Here is a 16,887-nt window from a genome sequence, read left to right as displayed (position 1 = left end):
GGCTGGGTGGGCAGATGTGGGCGGCGGGGGCGGCAGGTGCGGCAGGTGCGCGAGGCGGGCAGGTGCGGCGCCCGGGGCCCGGCTCTGCGGCTCCTCTGTCTCGGGACTCCGGCCGGGCTGGGGGCGTCCCCACCGCCCACCTGCCATACCTGCCGCGTGCGCGTCGCGGTCTTGGGCCCAACGGCCCGGTGCACGCCGGGCGACCCTCACCTGAGTCTTTGTTGGGGCCGGAAGCCTGCCGAGAACCCTCCTGCGCGGGAGGGTGACCCCCGCGCCCCACCTGGCTCCGCCGCCTCCGCGCCGCGCTCTGGCCTGAGGGCTCGCCTTCCGCACTTGACCTGGGCCGTGCGCGCCCACCGACTGGCGACGTGGGACCCGCGCAGGTCTACTCTGGGTCAGCGACGCTGGCTGACCTCTCAGCCTTCAGCCGCGGCTTCCGTGGGGACACCCCTTTCCAAACGGGACGCAGGAAGCTCAGGCGGGAGAGTGTCGTGCTCCCCCGACCTGTTCCCTTCCTCCTCCTCCGTTCCCCTCTGAGCTGCTCCCAGCTATCCTCTGTTCTCCCCGCTCATGACCTACTCCCTCCTTGCCCTGGTCCCCTCCCCACAGCCCTGCTCCCCTTCACTCCCCCCATACCACACACACACACACACACACACACACACACACACACACACATATTCTCCCTGCCCTGCTCCCCTTTTCCTCCCCACTTGCTTCCCTTTTGCCCTGCTCCCACCCCTGCCCTGCTCTCTTCCTGATAGTTGCAGAACATCCACGGCCACATCTGTAAGTCGTTTGTTTTATCTCAGAAGATTTTGCAGGGACCTACACAGAACATGTGACTTGATCTGTAAGACAGTGGTGAATGTGGAGAGGGTGAGCACAGACTTCCCCACCAGACCCTGGCTTGCTTGAACCAGGGGCCTCTCCTGAAGAGGTTTGAGGGAGGTGACAGGACCCATGAGGAGGTCTCACCCAGTGGGTTACTGGCTTTGAGGACTTGCCATGCTTAGAGACTGGTCACGGGCTAGGAATAGAAGTCAGGGAGGAGATGATGAAGAACAGGCAGGGTGTGCCTGGCAGCCAGGCTTCCCCATGACATGTCCACTAGTCACTGCCCCCACTAATAGAGTCAGGGCTGCTAGCATAAATGCTGTCACGTGTCTTTCTCTTTCTTCGTTCCTGGGGTGGCCACATGTACCCGTTTTACACGTTGTAAACCGAGGCTCAGAGTAGTGAAACCCTGTAGCTGGTCTCTGATATGTGTGATGTCTGGGCCATTCACAAATGCTCCTTCCTGGGTGTTTGGATGAACTCTAGCACTTAGCTGGTCAGTGTTGGGGCATCACACGTAGACACTGGAGCACGTGAGTCCCCACCTTGTGCTGTCGCACTCACTGGAGCCGTTTTTTCTACCTCCTCTGAGCCCATTTGACCCTGGTGTCCCTCCGATTGGGGACTTACTCTGGGACCATGAGCTCCCTGCTCTGTGACCGTGGAGTAGGCCTGCCCTCCTGGGGTCAGGTGGCTTGTCATGGGCATGCCACCCCTGGGTGACGAGGCAGCGGGGACAGGGTGGAGTGGAAGTGGCTGACCCACATTAACGTCTGCCTTTGGTTGGCATGCAGGAGCCTGGGCACAGCTGCTGTAAGGCCCTGGGGCAGGGGGCCTGAATGGGGAGTTTTCTGGAGGAAGATGTGACTGGACCCCCGGAAAGCTGTGGTGCAGAACCAGACCAGGGTGGTTCTGCCGAGGGATCCCGGCTTCCCACTGGCACTGGGGCACAAACCCCACAGGCCTGCACCGGCTTTCCTGGCTCTGTCTTCGAAGCCAGGAAGTGGGAGGAGGGTCTGCACTCAGAGGGTGCCTCTCCCTCTATGGGGAGTAGCGGGTCGTGGGGTGCCCCCACTCAGAGTCTGTGGGTCTTCTCAGCGAGGAGAGCAGACTCAGTTTGGCAGGAAGTCACACACACACCCGAGCACCCAGGCGTGCAGGAGGCTCAGGGGGAACTGGAAACGTCTGTGGTCTCATCTACAGCAGAGAGGTCTCTGGGGTGGAATTCCCCCACCCCATGTGATGTAGGAGGCCACCCGGGGCCCCTGCCCTGCCACCTCCTCCCCGGCAATCCAGGGCTCTCAGACGGGGGTCCCAGTGTCAGCAGCAGCCTGACCCTGACCCACAAGCCTGGTAGACACAGGAGTCTTCTGGCCCCTGCCCTGCAGGTGAGTGTGATTAGCCAGACTGGAGGCTCCCAGCAGTTGTGAATGGAGCCCCTGCGGCTCTGCGATACTGTCCTGGGCAGGGGGCATGTCTCCCCACTGATCCTGGGATGGCTGAATGGGCCTGGCCAGCCCAACCGCCCTGGGTTGGGGAGGATTGCGGAGGGCTTCTCTGTAGGGAGAGCGGGCGGTGGTTGCGGTTTTTCAAGTTAATTTTATTTTGAGAGAATCCCGGATTCACGTGCAGCTGTGAGAAATCAGCCTGGATCATTTTCCTGGTTTCCCTAGCGGTGACATCTCACCAGACGATGGTCACATCACACAGGGATTCTCTGGGGATACAGATATCTCCTTCCCCACCTTCTCCTGTTCGCACCTGCTTCCCTCCTCCCCACCTGGTGTCGCGCTCTGCTCCTCACTTCTCTGATTTCATCATTTCAGGAACGTTACATAAAGGGAATCATACTGCGTGTAACCCTCAGGGACTGGCTCTTTCCACATGGCATGATCCTTTGGGGATCCCTGTTCACTCTTCCTTTTCATGCCCCTGGGCTGTGGACGCCCTGCAGCTGGCTAAAACTTCACCCAAAGGGCTCTGGGTGGCCACTCTGAGGGTGCCAGGAGGAAGCTGGTGTCAACACGCGCATCCGGGTTTTCTGTGAACGTGAGTTTGCATTTCTCCAAGATGAACGTGCAGTCGCCAGGTTGCCCGGTAGGTGCGTGCTGATCCTCACAAGACCGCTGCCAGACCGGTTTCCAGGGTGGCCGCACCACTTTCCAGCCCCCTCCCACCCCCCAGTGGGGAGGCGATCCACTCCCCCACTGCTCACCATCCCCAGCACTGGGTGGTGTCACTGTTGTAGCCACTTTAGTAGGTACGTAGTTTGCACGTCCCTGGTGGCCGTGATGTCAGACGTCTGTCTCATTCTGGGCCAGCATGCCACCTAGACAACCTCGTCGATGAAATGTCTTTGTGTCTTCTGCCCATTTTCTAGCTGGGGTGTTTCCTTTTCTTTTGAGGTTTGAGAATTCTTTATATATCCCAGATACTAGTCCTTTGCCAGAGACACGGCTTGCGGGTGCACCTGCTGCTCTGGAGCTGGCCTCAGCAGGGTCTTTTCCAGATGTCATTCCCCCACCCCCATGAGGATCATACCAGTGTTACGTCTAAGGGTTCTGTCCTTGGTTCTAGGTCCTGAAAAAAGAGTCTCTCCAAAGGTTTTACCGTTTTTTGTTGTTCATGTACATCTATGCTCCATTTCAAGTTAATCTCTGCACAAGATGTGAAGGTCAGGACTTTTCGGTGTTGCTCATGGGAGCCCCGTGTGTGGATTGCAATGCCATGTTTCCTCCAGTGCCTGGTCTGTGCCCTCTGTGGTCTGTTCCGTTGACCTGTTGGCAGGTCCACCCATCCATGTCCATGATGGCCACGTCTCCATCCTGGAGTTGGATGGTAGGGACTGGGGACACTGACCTGGCTGGCTGGTCCTGTCTCCTCGGCCTGCATCTACCCAGATTCCCTGGGGCCGCAGCCTTCTGGACCCACTGACTCCTGTTTCCAGAGTGGGACCTGGCCTGGGTGGGGGAAGAGAAGACTGTGTGGAGGGGGAGCAGAACCAGGTACAAGGCAGACCTGCTGAGTGTCCCCACCCGCTCACCACCCCAGCCCCCTGGCCCTGCTGCGGCTCTGGGACCCACTTAGCTCAGTGCTCAACAGCGGGAAAGGCTGAAGGCAGAGCCACTTGTGTCACATTCCCCACTGTACCCTTCCCTGCTCTGGGTTCCCGGCAAGGGGCCTTCAGGACCACTGACAGACGACACAATAACGTGGAGGTCCCTTGTCAGCACTCAGGAATGGGAGTCATGGGATTGGGTGGGTTCTGGGGCCACTTTCTTGCTTCTGGGCCAGAGAGGTACTGTGAGTGCAGGGGTGGCGGGTTGAGCCACCAGACATTAGCTTGTCCAGGGTGGCGTGTGTGTGTTGGGGGGGCTTGTAGCCCTTAAAAGGCAGTGGTGCTCCAGGACAGAACCTCAACACCAAGAGGGTAGAGTCCCCCTGCCGGGGACCCCTGGCGACCTCTGAGAACCATAGCCAGTGCGCCTCTGTGGTCAGGTCTGGCAGACGTAGGTGTGCAGGGTGGCCCTGGGGGTGTCAACAAGGGCTTGGGCCTGCTTTCGGGGGTGTCTCAGGACATGAGTGCCTGGCTCTTCCTTCGTTTTTCTGAGCCAGCAATTGGGGGGTGAGAGTCGCACAGTAGGAGGATGCCCCCTGCACGGGCACACAAGTCGCATGAGAGTTCCCATTGGCCCCTCGCCATGTCCTTGGGCACATGCCAACCCTCTGCCCGTTGCTCCCTGTATGCGCCCCTCCCCTTTGGGGACCTCTCAGTGGGTGTCACCTCGGCCTGTGGGGGTCAGGTGTGCCTGGCCCTGTGCCCATGTCAGTCCCTGAAGGGCCGCCCGCCAGGGGTGCGCAGGTGTCCTCTACTCCTTCCCCCAGGCTAGGGTGGAGGCTGGCAACTGGCTGCTGGCTGACCTTGCTCAGCCCTGTTAACCCGAGACCCCTCCCCAGAACAGGCAGGCTGAGGAGCCCAAGAAGACGGTGGTCACCGGCTGGTCCTCTCTGTTCTCCTCCGCTGGCTCTGGCCTTGGCCTCTACCCGAGGGCCTTCTTGGGGGATTCTGGCACTTGGGTGCTGAAAGTTCCCTGACTTTTATGGATAGCCAGGCCTTCTTGAGGGAAGGGCCTCTGAAAAGGATCTGGGCTCAGAAAGCCTGCTCCACTCCAGGGGTTGTGAGTAGCAGGGCCTGGCCAGAAAGGGTTAATGCTGGCTTCCAGGCTGGGTTTGGGGGTCCAGAGACAGAGGCTTGTCAGGGTGGGCAATTCAGGGTGAGGCTGCCCCCACTCCACAGTGGCCCTGTGACCTTAGTGTTGCCCTGCCCTCCATTGGTTAGAGCAGAGCAAGGGAGCCTGGTGCTGGAGGCTCCCGGCCCCACCACCAACAGTCCCCAGCTGCCACACCTCCACTATGTCCTCCTCTCTTCCCACAGCCAGAGCAGCTGAGTCCCACGTAAACAGCAGTGAGGGCCACTTCCTGCTACCCGAAGACCTGGCCTTTAGGCTGCTCCGAAGCCAATGAACCCCATGCACCCTGTGAAACCTGCCCTGCCCCCCACGCCGCACGGGTAAGTGGAGCTCCTGCTGCCCTCCCCTCTCAGGTCTCAGGTGGCAGGTGCGGGTGGGGTGGCAGAGTGGGATATCTCTGCCCCAGGTCGCCAGCCTCCCCAGTCAGGGACCTCGACACCTGTTGCCTCCTGACCTGGGTCACCATCCATCTCTCTCCTTGCAGTGATGGTCCATTTGCTTATGAGGCGGTGCCTTGGCAACAGAGTGCCACTCAGCCGGCAGGGTCGCTGTCCGTCGTCACGACTGTGTGGGGCGTCGGCAACGCAGCACAGAGTCAGGTGGGCCTGCAGTGGGGCCACCCCCAAGAGCCACCACAGGCCACCTAGACCCCGACTCTGCCCTGTCCATGTAGATGTGTCCCCCTCTCACACGTGCTGTGGGACTTCTTCCCCCATCTTTGGGCCTTCGCACCCCTGCTATTTTCCCCTCCTTCCTCCCCCACCTCTGCCCCCAGCCCCTCACTGCCATGCCTTTCCTTTGGAGCCCTTTAGAGCAACTGCATGAAGTGAGCCATCCAGATGGTCCTCACCAGTGATTCTTGCCTCCTCGCAGGTTTTGGGGAACCCCATGGGCCCTGCAGGGAGCCCCCCCGGTGGCTCTGTGATGCCTGGCATGGCGGGCAGTGGCCCTGCCCTGAACCCCCCACAGTGCCTCGGACAGCAGGCGTTCGCTGAGGGTGCCGCCAGCAAGGGCTTTGGGGGCTACCCCGGGGGCCCTGGCTTCGCTGCTGGGTAAGCAGGACCCTCACCCGCGAGGTATGCTGGGAGCCCTCCAGGGGCAGTGTTTGCAACCTGGCAGGAACCCAGGGCCATGTGAGCCAGTGTGTTGAGTGGCATGTGTGTATTGCTCCCGCGGGCTCCCTGGGCTGATGTGGGAGCATCTAGACAAGAACGGGACCCCAGTAGGTGCCGTGTGGCCCCCAGGCGACAGGCAGGGGAGCGCTTCTGAGCCAAGCCATCTGTGTCTCTCACAGGTATGCGGGTGGCCCGGGGGGGCCAGGGGGCCTGGGTCTGCCCTCACATGCCACACGACCCTCCACCGATTTTACTCAGGCGGCGGCGGCGGCTGCGGTGGCTGCTGCTGCAGCCACCGCCACGGCCACCGCCACGGCCACGGTGGCCGCCCTCCAGGAGAAGCAGAGCCAGGAGCTGAGCCAGTATGGAGCGGTGAGGCCCGGCCGCTCCTCCCATAAAGCCCACGTGTGCTGGTCTGGAAGGCAGCGACCCGTGGGGCAGCCTGGGTCGGGGACTGGGGACATGCACATAGCGAGATGAGGGGGTTGGAGGGCGGTGAGGATCTGCGGGGGGCAACTGGGTAGCACCCACAGTGGTGGGGGCGCTGAATGGCTCCTCTCTTCTCTCTCCAGATGGGGGCTGGGCAGGCTTTTAACAGCCAGTTCCTACAGCATGGAGGTCCCCGGGGGCCCAGCGTCCCTGGCAGCATGAACCCTGCCAGCGTGGGAGGGCTGTTGGGCCCCTCTGGCATGAACCCCATGGGCACAAACCCCACCCGGGCAGCAGGCATGGCACCTCTCTATGCAGGGCAGCGCCTGCCCCAGCATGGGTACCCTGGGCCTCCGCAGGCACAGCCCCTGCCCCGACAGGGCGTCAAGAGAGCCTACTCCAGCGAGGTGAGCGTCCGTTCCCCCCTCAGCCTGAGCTCCTTCCAGAGCCACAGTGAGGTCGGGCATCTGTGTGACAGAAGCGGCCACTTCCGACAGGGCGGGCACCACGTCCTCCCTGGGACCTGGCTTCCCTGACAACTATCCCCCTGGCATTCTGCCTCCTTCAGGTTTATCCAGGGCAGCAATACCTGCCAGGAAGCCAGTACGGGCCCAGTGCCACCCAGTACACACCCAGCGCCGGGCAGCCCCCTGCCCCCTCCTCCTACCCTGGGCACCGGCTGCCCCTGCAGCAGGGCGTGGGCCAGTCCCTGTCTGCCTCTGGCCCCGCAGGACTGCACTACAAGGTAGGTCTGGCTCCTCTGGGCCCGCCACAGCCTCTGCTGGGCCCCGTGCACTTTGGGGGACCAAGCAGCCAGAAGCTTCACAGGGGTCCTGGCCAGGGCAGGGATCCAATTCTGAAAGGGCCCTCTGAGACTTGTGTATCTTGTTGGAAATTGGGCAGAGGGAGCGGTAGGCAGGCCGCCTAGTCACTTGAATTCTGTTGTGGAAAAGTGTCTCTTCTCCCTCCACCCACCCAGGAGAAGCCCAGCAAGCTCTGGGGAAGGGGTGGAGGAGGTGTTTCTTCAGCTTCTCTGTGGCTCTCCCAAAACCCCTTGTGACACACGGGGTCATCTCGTTTTCTGTAGTAGCAATTTTTTTAAATTATGCAAGCAATACCTGCTCCCCGCAGATCACATGGAAAACCTCAAAAGCATACAAAGGAAACAGGCCAGTGCCACGTACGTGGTGGGCTCCCTCCCCCTGGCCTGCTCCGAGTCAGGTTCAGGGGCCCGGGCGGCGGGGGGGGGGCAGGCTGGGGCCCCAGGCACACACGGTGTTTTCTCCTACAGCCCGCAGAACAGTTCAACGGGCAGGGTGCCAGCTTCAACGGGGGAAGCGTCAGCTACAGCCAGCCCAGCCTGAGTGGGGTACAGTCACGCGGGTGGGCGGCTCCTGGGGCGGGCATGTGGACAGAGGGCACCCAAGCGGCAAGAAGTGTGGGTAGCCAGCCTGATGCCCCTGGAGGTGCCCACTGCCTGTTTCTATCGTGACCAGTCCCAGTGGGTGCTTCGAGAACAAACTCCACCCCCCACCATCCCACCTTGACTGTTTGTTCAACCCCACAGCCCACCCGTTCCATCCCTGGCTACCCCAGCTCCCCACTGCCCGGGAGCCCCACGCCACCCATGACCCCCAGCAGCAGTGTCCCCTACATGACCACCAGCCAGGAGGTCAAGTCTCCCTTCCTGCCAGACCTCAAGCCCAGCATGAGCTCCTTGCACCCGTCACCCCCTGGTGAGTGTCACCTGCTCTCAAAATGTTTGGGCAGAGGTCCCAGGACTCCAGAGTCCTACAGGGAATGTGGGGGTGGGGGGACCCTTAATTGTCTCTTGTAGTCCTAGAATTCTGTGCACATCCATTCAAGGTGTGGGTCTTCTCCCTAGAAAAATACTCATGCACACAAAGTTCTGTCTATAATTTCAGGGGATTTATGAGCCTCCTGAGGTGCACTCCTGGTTAAGAGCCCCCTGCTCTGGGGGAGACCACCATGCAGAAGCTAGGGTCCTAGAACCCTACCTCAAGCACGGGGATGATGGAGGGTGGTCTGTTCACACCTAGTCAGCCTCTCTCGCCTTCTAAAAGCACAGGAGCACCGTAATTCTGGGTTGGGGGCACATTCTCTAGTCATAACTTAGGGGACACCGGGCCAGGTGATGGAGGAGGGTGATGGCTGGGCTCAGGGCCCCAGAGGAAGATGCTGCCCACACCAGCCCGAGGCGGGGGAGGCCAGGAAAGAGAAGTCGTGCTCCTCAACCCCAGATCCTGGCTCGAGGGTGGCTGGCTCACAGCAGCATGGCCTGCTCCCAGGCAGCGGCCCCGGTGACGAGCTGCGCCTGACCTTCCCTGTGCGGGACGGGGTTGTCCTGGAGCCCTTCCGCCTTCAGCACAACCTGGCTGTGAGCAACCACGCCTTCCAGCTCCGGGACTCTGTCTACAAGACCCTGATGTTGAGGTGAGCGACCCATCCACCCTTCCCTGCGCCCCGCCTAGCTGCGCAGCCGCATTCTGCCACTTGACATTTCTCAGTCAGAGGCCCTGCCCCGCCATGAGGCCCCGCCCCACATTGCGACCCAGCCCTCTGGACCTACCCCGGGCTCTTGCTCAGTGGCTCCGCCCAGCAATATAGTCTCTTCTCACCCGAGAAGCCCTGCCCCAGGGCCTCTGCTTGGACACCCGGCCCCACCCCGCAATGTGCCCGCCCCTCTGTGAAGCCCCGCCCCACGGCCCCTTCTCAGCGGCCCACCCCCCGCAGGCCGGACCTGGAGCTGCAGTTCAAGTGCTATCACCATGAGGACCGGCAGACCAACACCAACTGGCCGGCTTCGGTGCAGGTCAGCGTCAATGCCACCCCGCTCACCATCGAGCGTGGTGACAACAAGACGTCCCACAAGCCGCTATACCTGAAGCACGTGTGCCAGCCGGGCCGCAATACCATCCAGATCACAGTCACTGCCTGCTGCTGTGTGAGTGCCTTGTGGGTCACAGGGGCCTGGCTGTGCCTGCCCTCCACCCCCCACCCCACCCCTGGCCCAGAGAGTGGACCTCCCTGCTCCCTGGTGATGCCCGCTCACCAGGGCCTGGTGTTCTGGCTGAACCTGTAGGAGACAGTGGCCAGTTCTTCTGGGGGGTAGGGGTGGCTAACCCAGAAACCTCCCTGGATGGGGGCTCCAGGCAGGCCCAAGGCCCCACATGGACACCAGGGTGCCATTCGCAGGGTGCGCAGGGGGCTCTCTCAGGGACAGTGCTCTGACTGGCGGCGGACAGACAGCTAGAGCAGGATGTGAGAATATAGGCAGCCCAGACGGGAGAACCCTGGCCACAGCCCCTGACCCACCTCCCCCTCCGCAGTCCCACTTGTTTGTGCTGCAGCTGGTGCACCGGCCGTCCGTCCGCTCGGTGCTGCAGGGCCTGCTCAGGAAGCGCCTCCTGCCCGCCGAGCACTGCATTACCAAGAGTGAGTGACCAGCTACCACACGGCAGGTCCCCATGTCCAACGCGGTGGGGCTCTGGGGTGGGCAGCAGCCGGCCTGGCTGGGAGCCCCTCACTGAGACCTCTCCCTTTCCACGCCAGTAAAGCGCAACTTCAGCAGCGGCACCATCCCTGGCACCCCTGGGCCCAACGGAGAGGACGGGGTGGAGCAAACGGCCATAAAGGTGTCCCTCAAGTGTCCCATCACCTTCCGCAGAATCCAACTCCCTGCTCGAGGTCATGACTGTCGCCACATACAGGTGGGTGGTCCCAAACTCGTGACGTGGGATGGTTTTTAGTTGAGCCTCCACCAGCAGGTGACCAGCCAGCGGGTGGGTGGACAGGCTGTGCCAGGTGCCACCCCCTGTGCCGAGTGCTTAGCCTGGCTTCTCAACACACACGTACCTCAGCCTGAAATCGCGTGGCTTGATTGCAGGGGGCGGCCCAGTTGCCCCTGGCCCTCATGTGAGAAGCCATCTCTCCTGCTCCCACAGTGTTTCGACCTGGAGTCCTACCTGCAGCTCAACTGTGAGCGGGGGACCTGGCGGTGCCCCGTGTGCAAGTGAGTGTCCCAGACAGTCCTCCCGGGATCCCAGGTTTGGACACCAAGGAAACCCCAAGTTTAAGGGGTCACAGCACAGACGAGGACAGTGCAACTCAGCAGTCAGTTCGTGCAGGGTCATCTTTCATAGAATCGCTTTATGTGGGGTCACCTTACACAGGACCACTTGATGCTGTGCAGCCTCGGGCAGAGTGATGGAGCCAAGTGGCGTGCCCGAGGCCGCTGAGCCACATGCCTTTGGTTTCCTACAGCAAGACAGCGCTGCTGGAGGGCCTGGAGGTGGACCAGTACATGCTGGGCATTCTCATTTACATCCAGAAGTGAGTGTCTTCGTGCTGCCTGCCTACCACAGGTCGGCCGCGGGGCGGGCTGATACATCTAACCCAGGCTGACCGCCCATGGGGTCCGTGCGACGTACCGGGTGCCCATAGGCGTTTGAGCAGCCGGTCTGCCTAGAAGCGGGCCTAGGGGCCGGGAGAGACCAGGTGGTGACCAGCCGCGTGTCCCTGCCCAGCTCTGACTATGAGGAGATCACCATCGACCCCACGTGCAGCTGGAAGCCGGTGCCCGTGAAGCCCGATGCTCACGCCAAAGAAGAGCCAGATGGGCCAGCGCTGAAGCGATGTCGCACTGTGAGCCCTGCGCACGTGCTCGTGCCCAGCGTGATGGAGATGATAGCGGCCCTGGGCCCTGCCGCTGCCCCCTCCGCTCCCCTGCAACCCTCCTCGGCCCCAGCCCCTGGTGACTACCCTGGCCAGGGTGAGTGCCAAGGCTGCTGATTTCGCGCTTTCCAAGACCAGTGTGCTAGGGGCCCTGCACCTGGGGAGGGCCTCCTTGGGACTTGGCAGGGCAGGTGTGGCAGCACCACAAGGACTGGCAGCGGGGCCCAGTGGGTGAGAATGGGGCGCTCTGCTGGCCCAGCCCCCTGCCCTCACGTGTGGGTGTGCCTGGGTGAACCCAGCTCCCCTGAGATGAGAAGAAATGCTGTTTTCTGTAAAACCCAAAGGTGCCTGTGGGAGGGCGCTGGGAGCCTGGGCCCCCAGCTGTCTCACCAGCGCCAGCCCCCATGCCTCACACAACACCGACTCTGCTCTCAGGTTCCAACTTCCTGGGACCCGGGACCTTTCCTGAGTCCTTCCCACCCACCACGCCCAGCACCACTGCCCTTCCTGAGTTCATCCAGGGGCCACCCCCCAGCTCCTACCAGCCTGACATTCCCAGCAGCCTCCTGACACCAGAGAAGTCTGCCCCCTGCCTCCCAGGCCAGGTCAGTGCCACTGCGGGGTGGAGGGCCGACTCCAGGGGGCCCCCAGGCCCATTCTACCTGGTTCTTGTCTCCTTCCCCAGATGGCGCCAGCAGGCCACCTGGACCCTGCCCACAACCCAGGGCCTCCAGGCCTACTCGCCCCCAGCCTTGGAGGGCCCCCAGGGCCCCAGCTGCACCATCCAAACCCTCCCCCAACATCCCGGCAGCCCCTGGGCCCAGTGAGCTCGGGCCCCATCGGCGAGCTGGCCTTCAGCACTACCACAGGCGTGATGGGGCCCCCCATGTCTGGGGCGGGGGAGGCCCCAGAACCAGCCCTGGACGTGAGTACAGGCCCCCATGCCGGGAGCACGTGGGAGTTGGGGCTGGGGACAGCATGTCCATCACCCCCAGGGTCCACATGCATCATACAAGGGAAGACGACCCTGATGTTCTAGTGACTTCGAAGCCAGGACAACTGATCAGATAGCATCATCTCTTTCCATGAGGAGTGTCAGGCACCTGAATAGCTGAGGGGTGACTCTGTCCAGGCAGTTGCTATGGGGACCGTGCAGAGTCCCCAAGAAGATTGGGCTTGCAGACGACCACCCTGGCCTCCGTGTGGTTTGACCCACAGGTGTCATGTGAGCCAAAATCACTGTATAAACTGCAGATAATGGTCTTCCTGATAAACCAAACTCACTAATGTTCAACTGGAGAAAAATTAGAGCAGCTGAAAGCTGAAAATTCCAGACACTGAAATCCCACTTGCTGCATTTGCCCTGTTCACATCCGGGACCCTGAATGGCCCCCGTATGTGCCCTCTGGGGCAGGCGCCATATGTCCCAGGTTGTCCTTGGACAATGTATATGGAGTGAGTCCTGGTCAAAGAGGAGCCTTTGGCAGGGAGAGGCCCCATGCAGGCTGAGGGACTCAGGCAAGGGCCCCTGTGCAGGGGTGTGGTGGGCCTCAGGCCAAAGCTGCTGATGGCTTTGCTTTGTCCTCAGCTACTCCCAGAACTGACCAACCCCGAGGAGCTGCTGTCCTACCTGGGCCCACCTGACCTTCCCACAAACAGCAATGATGACCTGCTCTCTCTCTTCGAGAACAACTGATCCTGTTGCCCCTGCCCAGCTGGTGGGGACACGCCTGCAGATGTCACCACGCCCTGCCCCTCCCACCTTTGTTCCTGGAGCCAGGACCTACCCTCCCCACCGCCACCGAGAAGGCAGCTGCACTGGGTGGGAAGGGACCTCGGGCACCCTGCCACCACCCAGCTCTCTGCCATGCTCAGCCCCGCCCTGTCCACCACTGCTGCCCCGACCCCAGCTGGGCCCAGCTCTGCCCTGTCCATACACACCTGCGTCCCCAATCTCGTGCCCCGCCCCCTGGAGCCAACCCCGCCTGCTCACACCAGCCTGCATCCTGTCCAGTGTTGACCCTTCTGTTGCAGTGACCCCGTGGCTCACTGGCAGGGAGCCGGGCTGCCCTGTCCTGAGCCTGAGCTCACAGTGGTGGCGGGTCCCTCTTCCCACCCGAAGCCTCAGGCCGTGGGGTGGGAGCCCCAAAGCACAACAATGTACATAGTGTAGAGACACTGAGAGCTGTGAGCGGGAGGGACCCGAATGTCCTGGGTGCAGACAGTGGGTGCAGGGGATGGCTGCAAGCCTTATCCCCCAGGGTGGGCACCCAGACCCAGCTCTGTACAGACTCTCCAGCAGGCTGCTCCCAAGGGTCCTTTTCTGTGAACATGAAGAATCAGTCCCGCTGAGTTTTTTAAAACTGCCTCTCCCGTGTCCCCCCCGGGGCCAGGCCAGGTGGGGGAGGGGAGCCTCTGCATCCCCTGGCCCAGGGCTGAGTCGTGTCCCCTGTCTGCCCTTCTCTATTAAAGGACTCCCTCGTAGTGGGCCTGGCGAGTCCCTCCTTCATGCCCGGCCCATGGCCTTCCCGCGGGCAGGCTCCCCTCCAAGCCGAGACCCGGCTATCCCCGCCTTGTGGTATATTTCCTCGTCCCTGGAATTTTCCAAGTTGGCTTCAGCTGGAGAACTATTTTGTGAGGTGTCACCAGGGCCAGGAGACACATCTGCCACCATGTCACCATGCGTGGGCATGCCTGGGGCAGGGAGCCAGGGGCCTTGGGAGGGGCTGAGACTGAAGGCCTGGCTGACCTTAAGACACCAGTCCCAGACAACCTGTGGAGGGTGGCCCTGGGCCCCTCTGTCCATGTGCCAGCTGCCTGGGTGGCCTTTTCTCCTGGCCCCAAGGGCCTTCCTGTATAGCAGATCTGAGCCCTGTGGTAGGGAAAGGGGAGCCGTGGGGTGCTGGAAGCTCATGTGGGAGGTGTCCCAGCCCCAGGAGGCTTTGGCTGTTGGCATCTTGGGATCCCAGGTGGGGGCCATAGGGTCTGCCTGCAGCCTGTTCCTGGCTGAGGGAATAGGGGTCATGACCCAGCGCTGCAGGGTCTGACAGAATGCTGTCCCTCTGCGGGGGACACGGAGTGGGGTGCCATGTGCAGTGTGGTCTTGCACGTCAGTGCACCTTCAGCCTATTCCGGGTGCTGCTGAGCAGAATGGAGAACTCCAGAGCTGAGCTGCAAGTGGCTGGGGACAGGTGTGGCCAGATGTGGACTCCCCTTGAACCAGGGGGTGACAGCAAGGTGCAAACGTTCATGCAATACGTCCCATTTTAGTAAAGCGCAATACTAAATCCCATTCATGGGATTCCTGTGTATGTGCCACGGTTCCAGGGAAAAGCGAGGGGACATTGGCCAGCACTTCCTGGGGTGGGGGGTGGGGCACACGCACCACCACCCCCAGCTCCTCTTAAATGCCTGGGGACACTCCTCACCTGAGGCCACGGGACAGGTCTCCATCAATTAAGAGACAAATCCTGCGAGGTGCCTTCTCTGAGCCTTTCGGGACAAGGCTACATGTCACTAACAGGGTTCAGGTGGGACGCTAACCTCCTAGACAACAGTAGCAAACTGGAAGTCAAACATCGTCTACAGCCCACGGGGCAGAGGCAATGTCAGGAGCTGAACCACGAGGTCCTTCGAGGGCACGCAGGCCTGAAGAGCCAATGGTGAAAGCAGCTTCGGGAGGGAATTTTCCAGCTGTGAACAGCTCTCCACACCCCATTCCACACATGAAGAAACTTCTAGAACACAGTCCAAAGCCAAAGACTGGAGGAAATCAAGGCCCAGGCCAAGGAGGCCAGAAAAGCGGTCGAGGGTCCGGGTACACGTGTGTCTCTAAGAAGTGACAGGATGAGCTGACCTGGAGTCTGAGCGACTGAGGTCAGCAGTGGGGCTGGAAACTTTGGCCAATGTCACAGAGAAGACTGACAGCCCAATGCACAGGTCCTGGGAGGCACAGGGACCACAGAGTGGGCGCTCCAGCAAGGACGCGGAGCCCCTGGTCAATTGCCCCACACATACACACACAAACTGGGACCCGATTGAGCTCAGTGGGTTAGGAGACATTACCGACCTCTCCCCCATCTTCACTTGCGGGAGCCCCCTCCCTGCAGTGCACCCCCACCTCGCTCCCTCCCTGCAGTGTGCTCCCCACCCCCCCAAGCTGGGCTAGCCACCGGGACTAGGATGGGCATTGTGAAAGAAGCCAGGACACCAGGGACCCTGTTGAAGGGAGGGTCCAAGGACAGGATCACTTTTTTGTCTACTTTTGAGGTTGAGAATCACTGGCCGCTTGCCCAGTCCGGTTTTTAAAGTTGGTGTGTGTGGATTGCCCAGATGCTAAGTGCAGTGGGTTCTGTGGGGTGACATGCTGTCACTGACCCTGTCCTGCAGTCACCCACCCACCAGTGCCCTGCCTCTGTCAGCAGACGTTGGCTTGGCGGACTCTTGAGCCTGTGAGTCGGGTCAAGGGACTGCACCCCCTCGTTAGCTACCAGCCACCCAGGCTGACGCCTCCTGGGCTGTGACAGGGGGGGATGAGCTGATGCTCCTCCTTGCCTCCACACCCCCAGCTCCTCCAGCCGGGCCCCTCCAAACCCTTTCTGAGTGCGTTCACCACAGCTCAGGCTGTGAGTGATCAGGACCAGCTTGGAAGGGAAGGATGCAAGCTAGGCATCCTGAAAGGGCCACCAAGTGCCTTTGGGATGGCCAGACTTGGGCAGATACAGCCCCAGAATGGCCTGTCCGCTTTGAGAGCCTCATTCTGCAGAGTGGCGGCTGCTGGGGAGCAGAGACCTGCCTTTCCAAGCCCTGCTCTCTCCGACACTGCACAAGACCCCAGCCACCTGCTTTGCGGTGGGGTGAGCTCCGGCCGACCCAGCTAGGGGATCACAACCAGGGTGGGGTCAGCAGTGCTCCCCAACGCAGGGAATAGGTACCAAAAGTACCACATTTCCTCCTGACCTGCACCTGCCACACAGGCCGCCCACCGGAGACGTACAAGCTTCTCATCCTACCAAATCCAGGCTTTGCACAACTCGCCCCTGCCGCAGTGAGCCCTCTGTTTCCAGAACAAATCGGGGTGCCCACTGTGGCCGCTGCTCTCCCCATGGCTGCCTCTGTGGTCCCCTTTGCAGCTGATCAATCACAGACAACTCCATAATGATCATTTCCTGATGTTTTATTTAAAAATTTATAATGTTTGTGGCGCCGAGGTGGCTCAATCGGTTAAGCATCCGACTTCAGCTCAGGTCATGATCTCACAATTCGTCGCAGGTTCGAGCCCCACGTCAGGCTCTGTGCTGACAGCTCAGAGCCTGGAGCCTGCTTCGGATTGTGTGTCTCCCTCTCTCTCTGACCCTCCCCTACTCATGCTGTCTCTCTCTCTCAAAAATAATAAAATATTTTAAAAATAAATAATAAAAAATAGAAATTTCTAATGTTTTTATTCTTTCTTTTTTTTTTGAGAGAGAAAGAGCAAGCACATGCATAACTAGGGGAGAGGCAGAGAGAGAGGACACAGAGACGGAAGCAAGCTCCAGGCTCTGAGCTAGCTGTCAGCACAG

At 61.0% G+C, this 16,887-nt stretch overlaps 1 protein-coding gene across 8 annotated transcripts in view; it reads left to right on the top strand.

The window, feature by feature from the left end:
* The window catches only part of ZMIZ2 (zinc finger MIZ-type containing 2), a 14,273-nt gene extending 459 nt beyond the window's left edge, over positions 1-13,814 (top strand). The window contains exons 1-20 of one of the 8 annotated variants that reach the window (XM_029930954.1): positions 813-2,225; positions 2,664-2,886; positions 5,273-5,407; positions 5,572-5,686; positions 5,961-6,139; positions 6,382-6,574; positions 6,775-7,038; positions 7,200-7,376; positions 7,923-8,000; positions 8,199-8,367; positions 8,893-9,085; positions 9,386-9,596; positions 9,982-10,087; positions 10,205-10,362; positions 10,597-10,664; positions 10,916-10,984; positions 11,179-11,423; positions 11,762-11,931; positions 12,012-12,251; positions 12,915-13,814. In XM_029930954.1, the coding sequence (XP_029786814.1) occupies positions 5,358-5,407; positions 5,572-5,686; positions 5,961-6,139; positions 6,382-6,574; positions 6,775-7,038; positions 7,200-7,376; positions 7,923-8,000; positions 8,199-8,367; positions 8,893-9,085; positions 9,386-9,596; positions 9,982-10,087; positions 10,205-10,362; positions 10,597-10,664; positions 10,916-10,984; positions 11,179-11,423; positions 11,762-11,931; positions 12,012-12,251; positions 12,915-13,022 (2,793 nt within the window). In that variant the 5' untranslated portion in view covers positions 813-2,225; positions 2,664-2,886; positions 5,273-5,357 and the 3' untranslated portion in view covers positions 13,023-13,814. Of the gene's footprint in view, positions 1-812; positions 2,226-2,663; positions 2,887-2,957; positions 5,408-5,571; positions 5,687-5,960; positions 6,140-6,381; positions 6,575-6,774; positions 7,039-7,199; positions 7,377-7,922; positions 8,001-8,198; positions 8,368-8,892; positions 9,086-9,385; positions 9,597-9,981; positions 10,088-10,204; positions 10,363-10,596; positions 10,665-10,915; positions 10,985-11,178; positions 11,424-11,761; positions 11,932-12,011; positions 12,252-12,914 lie in introns of those variants that run through there. The other 7 variants (XM_029930961.1, XM_029930967.1, XM_029930971.1 and 4 more) reach the window with 7 other exon arrangements.
* The last annotated feature ends 3,073 nt before the right edge of the window (positions 13,815-16,887 follow it).

This window comes from Suricata suricatta, chromosome 2 (assembly GCF_006229205.1).
Source record: "Suricata suricatta isolate VVHF042 chromosome 2, meerkat_22Aug2017_6uvM2_HiC, whole genome shotgun sequence".
Classification (NCBI taxonomy): domain Eukaryota; kingdom Metazoa; phylum Chordata; class Mammalia; order Carnivora; family Herpestidae; genus Suricata; species Suricata suricatta.
The sequence above is the reverse complement of the archived record's forward strand: the minus strand, read 5'-3'. Positions and strand labels throughout refer to the sequence as shown.